The sequence below is a fragment of the Loa loa genome (assembly GCF_000183805.2).
Source record: "Loa loa unplaced genomic scaffold supercont3.1, whole genome shotgun sequence".
NCBI classification, from domain to species: domain Eukaryota; kingdom Metazoa; phylum Nematoda; class Chromadorea; order Rhabditida; family Onchocercidae; genus Loa; species Loa loa.
This window is the reverse complement of record NW_018108181.1, coordinates 133,538-145,719: the sequence shown is the minus strand read 5'-3', so window position 1 is coordinate 145,719 and position 12,182 is coordinate 133,538. Positions and strand designations below refer to the sequence as shown.

Genomic DNA, 12,182 nt, shown 5'->3' with positions numbered 1-12,182 from the left:
TATATATATATATATATATATATATATATATATATATATATATATATATATATATATATATATATATATATATATATATATATATATATGAGGTCACTACTATCCGTACTTTTCCATTTTTATTTATTTATTAATTTTGTTTTTAATGAAAAATAATGTCGCTATATAAATTATTTAGTGGTTTATGGATAATTTGATATGGGTGGAATATTGAGGAAAGAAGAATGAAAGTATCCAAGAATAGCCTATATTCTTACTCCCCTCCTCTTGGCTCAATTTGAATGTTCAAGTGATTCAAGGTAGATTAATAACCAGTTATTCACAGACTCATTCATTCATTCATATTTTGCGTAAGCTTTTCAAACACGAAAACTCTTGTCTCTGTTCTTAACTGGTATTTCAGAAGTTGTTTGGATCCAAGACTCAGTATCATATTTTCAGTTTTCCTCAGTTTCATCTAAGTCAATAAACTCCAAGCTGTAAATGATTTTTGATGAAATTAAATAAAAAGTTCTATGGCATTTTTGATTAATAAAAGCTATATGGGAGAGATATATGGGAGCTTCCAGGTTATCTCTAAAAGTCAATGGTTTACCGAAGTATGAAGGTCTAGTGATATCTATTGATATGTGCGATGAATTCAAAAATTTAAACATATCTGTCGATAGTACCATAGTGGAAGTAATAATTCCATAAAATATTAATGCAATGTCACGATTATATATATATTTTATTTAAAATGAATAATTATAATTTACGGTTTGAAACTTTTTATGCACAAAGTGTCGCTTGTCCTCCATTTGAATCAAATATGAAAGGAAAAGAGAAATGATGACATGACAAGAAATTCTAGTGAGATGTTAATAAATATTTTTTTAGCTTTTAAAATTAGCGTTTTCACTTTCTTTGGCGAAAAAAATCAAGAAATTAAAACAAAAATCGAGAAATCGACATCAATTATTGTGTTTGCAATAAGGATACAGCTATAATATTTCGATTTGAAGTCTTTAAACGAAGTTGAGAACTACTTTATTACAAAATTTAGGTTCTGTAAAATTTTCAATTCAAAGTTTCATCCTTATTTTTGCTACTCACACATCTCAAATTCCTAAAAAAGAAAACGATTAATTTGAGCAAATTTTTGAAACTGTTTCAGTCTTTGGAAGCAACAAGGCGTATGTTACAATTATGTGAAGAGGTATGTTGTTACATTCGGAGAATGAATTAATTTATATGGAAAAATATCACTGATTGTCATTCTGATGGAATTCAGATATCTGTTCAGTTCATTTAAGCAAATGGTATTTTATTCATTCAGCAATAATTGATTGTCCTAACATTAACTAAAACAGCTGGAATTTATACTTTCCAATAAAAAGTTTTCTTCAGAAAATTTCATTTTGCAAAAAAACCTCGGAATTGAAAGGAATGAAGCAAAGTTGACTAGAGAAAACAATTAAATTTTGTTTATCTTCACCTCATGAAATTATCATATGATTTCAGAGCAAGGAAGCGGGCATTAAAACACTTGTAATGTTGGATGATCAAGGAGGTACTCTTCCAAACACTCCTTCTTTTACAGAAGTCGCTTTTTGCTGTATTTTAATTTCCATCGTTTGCCTTCTTAATTTTAAGTTCTAATATATGATATACGAATTAGAACAGAGTTAGAAGATGAAGAACAATGATATACAAATAGCATCCACATGAGACAGAAAAGACTTCCGTAATTACGATTATACAAATATATATAAAGTAGGAATAATCAGAGATGAAATAATCATTATTATTTCATGTGCAAAACATAATTGCAGAGCAGCTCGAACGTGTTGAAGGCGGTTTAGATACGATAAATCAGGATATGCGCGAAGCGGAAGAGCATCTGAAAGGCATGGAAAAGTGTTGTGGTTTATGCACGCTTCCATGTTTCAAGTTTCTTTTTGGAAAGTTTCCGCTACCAAAATCATGAATAAGAATCTATTTGCTAATTTAGACGTACGAGCAATTTAAAAAGTTATGAAAACTTATCACGCAAATTTCACGCACTATTATCAGTAATACAAAACTTCATAATCATTCCCTTTTCACCAGTTACCTTGTAAGTGACTTTGTTATTTAACGTAAAAAAGTAATTGTTCATTAAACGCACGTATAACTCTTTGAATCATTAAACGAATTTAACAATTCAGATAATTATGCGATATTAAACGTCCACAATTAAACAAATTTGTTTAATTTGCACTGTGGAATGAAATTTGCAATGTTTTATGTTATATTAACAGTTAGTGAAAAGTTTTCAAGTTTCTGTGATCTATTATGACAGTTGTTCATTTACTAAAAGATAAAATAATACAGTTTCACAAGACTTTAGAAATCAACATTGCAGGACAGAAGATTTCGAAAAAAACTCAGAATATGCAAAGGCATGGAAGAAGGATGACGATGGAGGTGTAATTAGTGATCAACCTCGGATAACTGTTGGCGATTCAGGAATGGGTCCTCAGGGTGGATATATCACACGGTTAGTTGACCAATTTATTATGTAATATTTCGTTTAGCCTATAAAAAATTCTTTTTTTTGTATCAGTCATAGAATTCCCTATTAACTGTTGTATTTTATCTCTTTGACATAAATTGCAAAGCGTTTTATTATCTCAATTTTTCCTTTGAGGACTTCCTAAAAATTTCTTCCCAACTAAAGATTTCCGAATACTTTTGAATAAGTATTCACTGGTTTTTTTTCTCATGACGAAAATTTAACATGATGGCATAGCATTTATTCGGACGGACAAACAACCGGTAAGCAAATTAATGACTTAAGTTTAAGATTTCTCGCTTCGTGAATAAAAAGTGAAATTTGAGAATAACAAACGATGCGCGTGAAGATGAAATGGACGAGAATGTTCAGCAAGTATCAACAATGGTTGGTAATTTACGTAATATGGCAATTGATATGAGCACAGAAGTTAGCAATCAAAACAGACAGTTGGATCGTATACATGAGAAGGTACGCTGGTCACTACTACTTTTACATCAATATTTACAACAAACATGCATTCAGGCTTTCCTTAATGGAAATCCTGAAATCCATCAGGAAGAAGTAACTGGATATTATTTGCAGACTCAATCGAATGAAGTGAGAGTGGAGTCAGCTAATAAACGAGCAAATAAACTAATCACTAAGTAACGTAAGTTTGCAAAAAGTTTAAACTTTAAAATTTATTCAATTTATGAAGGTTGTTCGTATTTTAATATCCTGTAAATCGGTGATATCGATTATGATATAGATTCAATTCTTGTGAGAATGTTTTGAAGTGCAGATCTTCCTAGTTACATCGTTTCGAATGAATTGTAAAAGGAATAACAGCTGTGGCTTACTCACTTTCACACACAGAACTTAGAAGAAAGTCTAAATAGAAGCGCTATGGTTTCAAGGATTTCTTATCAATTCGTTACTGTCCATCAGTGTCATCATTGTACACATTCCAGTCACTCTTTGTTGTCTTAAATCTGCATATGTCTATTAATTAATCATTGTCATGAGCTTTGGATAGTCTATGTAACAGACGGTTCTTCTTTATAAAATGATCTTATCGATTAGTAGATACATTCATAATCGGATCAAATGTAAATGAAGTGATTAGGTTGCTTCTATGATTTCTGTGTATTTACCTGTGCTTTCGTTTCAGTAGCATCTTAGCGAAGATTTGTTTTATATTTGAAAAGTGAAAATTGGCATTCTCAGAATATATTATCGAGTCATTTTAAAATAAGATGTAATTCAAAATAAGGAGTATTCCTGTGAGAGGATAAAACGTAATACTTTTTAAAAAGAATTATTATTGTTTCATGTGAAAGATATAGTTGCAATGTAGCATGAAAGTGTTGGGGGCGGCCTGGACGGAATAAACTAGAATTGCGGGAGGGGTGTTTGTCGTCTGACTTTAAACAATCAAGGGAGAGCAGAAAAGTTTGAAGTCAAGATAAAGAAAAAAGATAAAAAAACAGAAACTCAGTTAACTTCCATCCTCTCTCATATTCGTCAACTTAATTACTGTTTCAAGAAAGGATACTCTTTTTTATCGCAGGCACTGAATTTATTTGAAAATTCGGACTAAGAGTTGATTCAAATTAGTTTACCCAAGAAAGAGTGTCTCTCATTTTATGGCATGGTATATTTATGGTATGATCAATACCGCAATGAATGCGGCTTAGAACGTCGTAGCAAAGGTTGATATTGGTAATCGTACTAACAAAAAAGTCGATTGCTTGATAGGCTTGGAAATGTCGAGCGAAGAATAATGTATTAGAATTGTAAATATTATGTTCAATGCAAAATGACCAACCCGTTACATTTGCCTCATAAGTTTCACAACTTTACGATACGGTGACAATAAAATACGAGGTAAAGCTTCCATCCAATTTTTTTTTTGCAGAAGTAGCGGGCGATTAGATACATCGAACTGAATCCTTTAGAGATTGGTGCCACTATAATTTTGTGGTAAAAAGATAAACTGACCACACCGGAGAACTCAACAACTTGCTTAATTAACTAAAAAATTAACTAAAAAAAAAAAAAAAAAATTAAATCATCACATAACAATGGGAGAATTTCATTTGCCGATTTGATTGCCAACATCATTCCCCAAAAAGAGCACTCCAACATCCCTACTGCGCACTGGTTCTCATGAATCATAAAAATGACGGTGCCCCACTTCCGTATTAATGTTGTGTAAATTGAACCCCAACGAAGCGACGTAATATCAGTAAATTTTAGCACCACTCATTCAAGTTCTTTATTTTAAAATAAAGCAGAAAAAATTACTGTAAAAATGTTGTTAAATTAGCACGTTTAAAGAAAAAGAAAAAAACGAAGTAGAAAAATGTTCATGTTTCAACTGCCGATAGAAATACAGAAAATATTGGAGACAAAGAAATTGATATTATGTGCAAGTAAATTCAAAAAGTAAAGTGAATACAAGCACGAACGGAAAAAGTAGATAAAATACGAGAATAGGAACTGTAGTAAAGAACCACACAAAAAGAACACATAAAAACTTACCGCTGACGGTAAACTCACAGAATGAAATCAAAAATAGCCATGAACATCAAATGTCCCCTTCCGAGCTATATATATGCAAGGACATCAAAGTATTAAGCTTTGAAAAAAATTTCGCAAAACCACAATCAGTTGGAAATCTTATGCTTTAGTAAATGTTTGAGAAAAAACACAAAATATTTAAAATGAAAAAATATGTTCAGTAAGAAAGTGTGGAAATACAGCAAAAATGAAAACATAAATCCATAAGGTAAGTGTAGCGCGAAATTTCGCAATTCATTACAGTCAATATAAAAACAATGAAACAGCAGAAACTTACAATCTCAATCCAAAAAAAAAAAGGTAAATACAGCACCAATGCAACATTTTTCCTGTATAGGAGTAAAAATATTTTTTTCCTGTATAAGAGTAACAATATAAGAGTGAAAAATTTTTGAGATTTAGGACTACTTTCTTGTTTTTGACATATCTGCAGCTTGTCAATAAAATTATAATACTAACGAACCACTAAAAAAACTGCAGCGTGTGGGACCAAATTTAAAAACCTCTGTAAGAATCAACTTTAAATAAATTTGTTCTGAATTTCATTCAATTCATCATTAAATTTAATGATATAATTACTATTCCAGTGCGTCCATTGTATCACTGACATCACGTAAAGAAGACGACATCACGTTGTGGAAAGAAAATTGTACAAAATTATTCTGCATTTCATCCAGTTCATCAACCGTATCTAAAGGTCCTGAACGAACTGATGGCGGAGTTAGTTGTACTGGAGCTTGAGTAAATTCCTACAAATAGCCATATATAAAAAGACTAAAGAATGAGATACTGCATATAAATATTCGGAAATGAAACAGTTATTGACTGAAATTTTTCAAAACAACCTATGAAATTCAGTAATTCACCTAAAAAAACTTTAACACCCATGTTTCCTTTACTAAAAATATGTTAGAAGGTTTAATTTCAACAGCAATGGGCTAGGATTAATATTAATATTTCAACTATGTTTAAAGCTGATAAGGAATAAACCTTATCGAAGTAACAGGTATCAGTATCCGACTGCACGTTCGGCCTGAATGGAGGAGCAATTTCTTTCTGGTACAACTTCTCCCAGTCGATATCATTGAAAAATTCATGCTGCATAATTTCCTGCGCGTCTTCTGGTCCTCCGCCAAGTCTAAACTAACTTATTCAAATTTCGCTACATCGAATTAGCACCAAAAAATGAAACTTTAAATTGATTTCCAAAGAAATGACAATGCATCAAAGCAAAAAGGCATTAAACAAAAAGCGATTTGAAAAATTTGCCTCACCTTTGATTCGGATCTTTGACCAACAACCCTGTGAGCAAAGCCCTAGCTGGTACTGTCAACTTCGATGGGAAGCGTATAGTACCGGTAAGGATCAGCTCAAACAATTTTTCATGATCCTTTGAATAAAATGGTAATCGGCCACACATCATTTCGTACATCACAACACCGACACCCCACCAGTCTACCGCACGACCATAGTCATTATCTTCAAGTACCTGTAGATCAGAAAAAAATTTGATTCAGAAAAACAAAAGCGATCCAAAAATGAAATAATAACCTTCTTAAAAACAGAGTGTTATTAGTACTTAAGACTTATGCAAGAACGCTACCTCGGGAGCTAAATATTCTGGTGTGCCACAAAAAGTCCTTGTTCGATCACCGAACGATATATCTTCCTTACATAATCCAAAATCAGCTATCTTTATATGACCATCTTTGTCCAGAAGCAAATTTTCGAGCTAAAACTTGAAAAGCCATATTTAAAATTATTTAAATATTCGATGGGACTTGGAAGTAGCACAGCATCAAAGACAAATACTTTGCAGCTTAAAACAACGCTTAGATATCGGATTTTGAACGACCTGGCATCCATATTTTTTACTGCTGAAACATTTCATCCATTTTCCCATTTTGTATTTGAAAAATAAACGCTGCTCTAAGTTACATGCAGTAAATACACACAAACAAAGAAATCGAGGAAAAAATACACAAAAGCGCAAGGTTCAAATATGTGAATTTCTGAAAAATTTGATTTAAAATGAACAAAATTTTGTTTTGTAAAGAAACTAGAGCAAAAGTTTAAGTGCAATCAGTCAAATATGCTTCTCCAACTCATTTTCTGCAACGTTTGGAAGATACAATGAGCATTTGTTTCAGCCTTTTCTATAACAGCTTCAAACCTTCAAATCCCGATAAATTATGTTGTTGGCGTGCAAATAGCCAACGGCGGAGACGATTTCAGCACCGTAGAATTGAGTTCGTGATTCACTGAATCCTGCTCTTTTCAGCTGTACTTCCTTATTAAGATGATAATAGAGATCGCCGCCAATTGCAAATTCCATGACAAAACAGAGCCGATCATTGGTTTGAAATGAATATCGTAGTTCCTACACAAAACTGCTTTTTCATATTTTCATAAATGGTTCCATTGACAAATTCATCAAAAAATAAAATAAGAAATAAAAAAATAGGAATTTTTCATTTTTTGATGTATACTTTTGGACAGGTACTCAAAAATTTTGGTGAGAAAATATCAAAAACTAGTGAATCAATTTTTAAAAGGATGGGAAAAGTTAAGTTCTCATAAAATTCTCCACGGTTTTGGTATCAAAACGCAAAATTCCGATGGCCAACACGATATCCTTGTTAATTCATAACAAAATACATCATGAGCGAAATTAACCCATTTTACAGCTTCCAAGGGTAACAAACTAAAAAGAATGGAAAATATAAGTTAAAAATACAGACTGTGATATAGTACAGAAATATGCGAAAAATGCTACAAAATTCTTTGACAGAAAATGTATAGTAACACATTTTAAGCATAAAATCTTCAATATTTCTAAAGAAATCTCCATGATCGCATGAGTTAAACAAGCAGAGTAATTAGTGCTTTGAAATTAATTAAGGCATGCAAAAAGTCCCAACAAAAGCTGTTCAAAAAGAAGTGTAAACCTGTATACAACGAACAAATGATTTCTAATTATTTGAAAAACCATTCTTAGGATTAGATTATTCCTCCTCAAATACTCTAAACTTATTGCCCAACATTATCAACAGTTTTCTAAGAGTGCCTGGCTTTTTCAATTAAGATAATTGATCAAATAATTCGAATTACCAAGAATGATAACTTTAACCGATGCACGAAAGTGACAAAATATCGAAAAACAATATTCAGTAAACATCCTTTTAAAAAAAACGAAAAGAAAAGTAAACCTAATAATTAATTCATCTTTCGTTATCAAATACATAAGCCATCGATTTATCTGGCTTAAGTAAATGCCTCGTGTTTGGAAGCTAGATCTCTATGAAACTATACAATACTTTTGCATACATATTACACATACGTAATGTATAAGCAAAAGATACCTACTAGACATTTGATATACAACGTGAACAAAAGCGAGGAAAAGTAAAGCGAGAGGTATTATCCATAAGATTATCGTGAAAAACAAGAAATCAGCATAAGTACTAAAAAGTGGAACGAAATTACAAACAAAAGACCCTTTATACGTCCCAAAAGGATGTGAAGCACTAACCTTCATATCCCTATAAACAATGCATTGTTCATGCAAGTAACCAAGTGCAAGGATAATTTCCGCGCCGTAAAACTGTGTTCTTGTTTCGCTAAAGATCCGATTCTGTTGCAAATGGAAGAATAATTCACCACCATTCGCAAATTCCATCACGAAACACAAATGAAAGGGCGTTTGAAAACTGTACTTCAGCTGCTAAAACAAACAACTACAACACACAAAGAAAAGTACATAACTTTTGCATAGACAAAGAGGATAACATTCTTGCAATACCAAATAGAAATCTCTCCTCGAAATCCCGAAAGAGAAAAAAAAATCCGCTTCTTCAAAATGAATACAAAGGTGAAAGAATCTCCCCTCCTCTTCTCTATGCGGTTTGGAAGAGTCCTGGATATCCTAGAGAAAATTAAATGATTAAAATGACACGAATACGAGAGATATAAAGAAGAGAACGGCGAAATACATCCCAGTTATTTCACCTTCACGTCAAAAACCGCATAATTGATAGATAATTCTATGAAATGAGTTTCTGAGCTGAAAAAACAAAAACCATGAAAAGCAAGCTGAAGACAGTATTGAACACTAATGAATTAAGAATTTCATTCACTAGCAAGAAAAATATAATGACTAATTATTAATACTGAAAGAAAAGAGAACTGCAACGGAAGAGTAGAAGAAAATCCTAATCGGAAATTAATTTCTATGAAATGATTAATTGCCTGTTCAATTCAATATCCAGCTAACAGCCAAATCGTATTTCTGGTCATGCTTAAATCACTTCTTCATGACAAAAATATTTGTGAGTAAAAACTTGCTAGGCAAAATCAAGAAAAAGTGAAACACGAAAACGTACTAAAAAAGTAAAACCTGGAAGCGGCAAAACAGAATCCACAAAAATTTTGAATTATTCCACAATGGGAATATATATTATATGGCCATTGAAACACATCTTAGATAAAAAAATATTTTAGTAAAAAAATGTTCAGACACACTAACAGTTAAAAATGGATGCTTGCATCTCTGTAATACACGGTTCTCCGTTAGAGTATGTGCCACTTCATCCTGAAAATAATGGTACCATCACATTTGCTATGGCTTACGATTCTTTCAGTTATATTTTCTTCATAATAAACATCCAAATAATCACTGTCTACATTCACTTCCTATTACTATATCTTCGAAACCAGCCAAATAAAAGTAAAAACCGAGCAAAACTTTGGAACAGTCACTGCTGCAATTTGAGATAATGCCAGCAAAGTATTTGAAAGACTAGTCGAATAATCTGAATAATGACAGACCTTTTGAATAATAACTTCTTTCTTCAATATTTTGATTGCATAGAGTTTCCTTGTTCGTTGTTCTTTACATAAGATAACTTTACCAAAAGTACCTTTACCCAGTACTTTCAGAAACTCGAAATCTTCTAAGGACTAAAATCAGAAATAGTTGAAAAATTGGTCTACCAATCCGAATAAACTGATACAGTCTTCTTCGCAACAGCTTGCAGCAGATGTAAATTATAAGGAACGTCAAATGTATTTTCTATCAGTAGCTTTGCTGCAAAGTATAGATTGTGCGCACAAAACATTAGTTAGTTAAATACATTTCCCGAATTTTATAAGATTTCCGCTAATAAGCAATATCCTAGCAAAATAATGAGAAACAAGCTGACATGCATATATTCATTACTGATGTCTTTTCTACTGGCACAGAAAAAAAAATTTATTACTGTAGCGCGTATTGTGATAAAGCACGAAATAATGTATCACAATCATTTCTTTTTCCTCCTAAGCAGATGAGATTAACGAGAAAGCTTTTTCGAAAAAATTATCCAAAAATAAAGAAAACTTACAATCTTATCTCTTCGTGCAGCTTCCGCAGCATCAGCCATACTCATTATATCTCGTTCTCCGCTGTTAATCGATATTTTGAGTTGTTCATGCGTAGTTCTTGTCTGACGATTTACTTCTGATAAAATGTTCGATTCCTCCACCATTTCTGTATCCATTTCGGATTCCGACTCCTTCAGTGAATCCGAAACAACCTAAATATTTGGTAAATATGAAGATGGAATGCACGCTAAACTAATAAGTCTTGACAATTACTTTATGCACAACATGAGGGCAAATCGAATAAAAACCTTTATTGCATTAATCCAACCCTCACGCATTTCGGCAGTCTCAGCGTTAAACATTCGCTCAATTACAGTTGTCCACTGCAGACCACGAACTAGGAATGTGTTTGGCTTCGGCCTTTCTACTTTCATCAACTAAAACAAAAAGATTTTTCAGAGTAATTCAACAACTTACATTAAAAATAGGTCTACCAGCTGATGAAATTTTCATTTCAAACTTATATAATGAACGGCATTTAATAATTTGATCAAAGTAAGGGTTAATCTTTATTATTAAATAACAATCTGGAGTTCCAAAAGCAAAATAACAACCTATAACTTCTCACAGTCGCCACTGATAATGTCGTGATAATGAAGTAAATCGTGTACCAGAAGAACAAAAAAAAATTAAGGTTCAAAAAAAGGATGGCCTAAGTACCTGAACATTTTTAACTGTGAAATCATTTAATGGATCGGGAAATGGCTGGTCTGGGTTTGGTTTCGCTCGGAACCCCAATAACGCACCATCTTTGAAAAGAATGAAATATCTGAAAAGCAATAGAAATCATACTTTTAAAACTACAAATAACACAAAGTATTAACTAATATACTCTTACCTTGGTCGCCAATTCTTGATATGTTCGCCTCTTTTCATCAGCCATCCTTCATGTACTGCCTCATCAAGTTTTCGAGATTTAATACTTATGTTCCCAGTAGACATACCACTTTTCCCCTGATGAATATCTTCCTAAACACGTCTTCTCTTAAGCGTATACCATATACAGAGTTGCCTTGAAAAATTATTAAGAAAGTGTGAAAAAATGGAGCATTCCGCTAGCACTGCATGGAGCAAGTACGTAGGAAACACTACCAAGTCATTAATTCAAGATATGAACCGAAGAAGAAAACAATTTCACCATAAATGAATAAGCATTTTAGCTGAAAGTTTTTGAGCAATTCTCGATCAGCCACTTTATCCCATTCTTGCAACGGAACAAAGAGTGATTGAACGGGTGTACTGATCGACTTGTCCGACCTCTTTGGGAGAAACGACCAGGTATGACTAATCACACGACGTCACCCCTGTACAACAAATTCTCCCACCACTAATGAAAACGCTGCATGCAAGCCATGGCCGTCCAATGAGATCAGAATGCAACGTTACGATCCCATCCAGCATTGTGAAAACAAATGTCTGGATCTAGCAAATATTTTTGCAGTACTTTCGATCGCTTCTTCATCTCCTGCATGGAAGATTTCGAGTAAAAGATTCATCTCAGACAGGCTTGTTCCAGTCTACCTTTTACATCTTTCTCTTCCATTTCATGTGTATTTTCGTTTACATTTGCTATATTATAATTTTTTTGTTTACTAAGTTTTTTTAATTTCAAAATTCTTGCATTACATTTGGCTACGTTTCAATATATGTAGGCACAATT

At 32.5% G+C, this 12,182-nt stretch overlaps 2 protein-coding genes across 3 annotated transcripts in view; one reads left to right on the top strand and one right to left on the bottom strand.

Moving 5' to 3' along the window:
- LOAG_08622 (hypothetical protein) overlaps positions 1 to 3,606 on the top strand; it is a 5,670-nt gene extending 2,064 nt beyond the window's left edge. Inside the window, exons 2-7 of the mRNA XM_020447744.1 lie at positions 1,157 to 1,198; positions 1,504 to 1,552; positions 1,815 to 1,932; positions 2,387 to 2,521; positions 2,863 to 3,007; positions 3,122 to 3,606. Coding sequence (XP_020302061.1) covers positions 1,157 to 1,198; positions 1,504 to 1,552; positions 1,815 to 1,932; positions 2,387 to 2,521; positions 2,863 to 3,007; positions 3,122 to 3,187 — 555 coding nt within the window. The 3' untranslated portion in view covers positions 3,188 to 3,606. The remainder of the gene's footprint in view (positions 1 to 1,156; positions 1,199 to 1,503; positions 1,553 to 1,814; positions 1,933 to 2,386; positions 2,522 to 2,862; positions 3,008 to 3,121) is intronic.
- A 1,974-nt stretch (positions 3,607 to 5,580) lies between these two features.
- On the bottom strand, positions 5,581 to 11,845 carry LOAG_08621 (the record flags this gene model as incomplete). 2 transcript variants are annotated; one of them, XM_020447742.1, is made up of 12 exons in its annotated part: positions 5,581 to 5,850; positions 6,092 to 6,239; positions 6,376 to 6,590; positions 6,705 to 6,833; positions 7,275 to 7,481; positions 9,627 to 9,692; positions 9,929 to 10,060; positions 10,483 to 10,674; positions 10,771 to 10,899; positions 11,183 to 11,291; positions 11,361 to 11,491; positions 11,661 to 11,845. In XM_020447742.1, 12 exons carry the CDS (start codon positions 11,661 to 11,663, stop codon positions 5,680 to 5,682), a joined length of 1,632 nt encoding a protein of 543 aa, XP_020302060.1. The 2 variants fall into 2 exon arrangements, with proteins under 2 accessions (XP_020302060.1, XP_020307537.1); XM_020447743.1 differs by lacking the exon at positions 7,275 to 7,481 and adding an exon at positions 8,634 to 8,825 and having other exon boundaries at positions 5,680 to 5,850; positions 11,661 to 11,663.
- Positions 11,846 to 12,182: the final 337 nt, after the last annotated feature.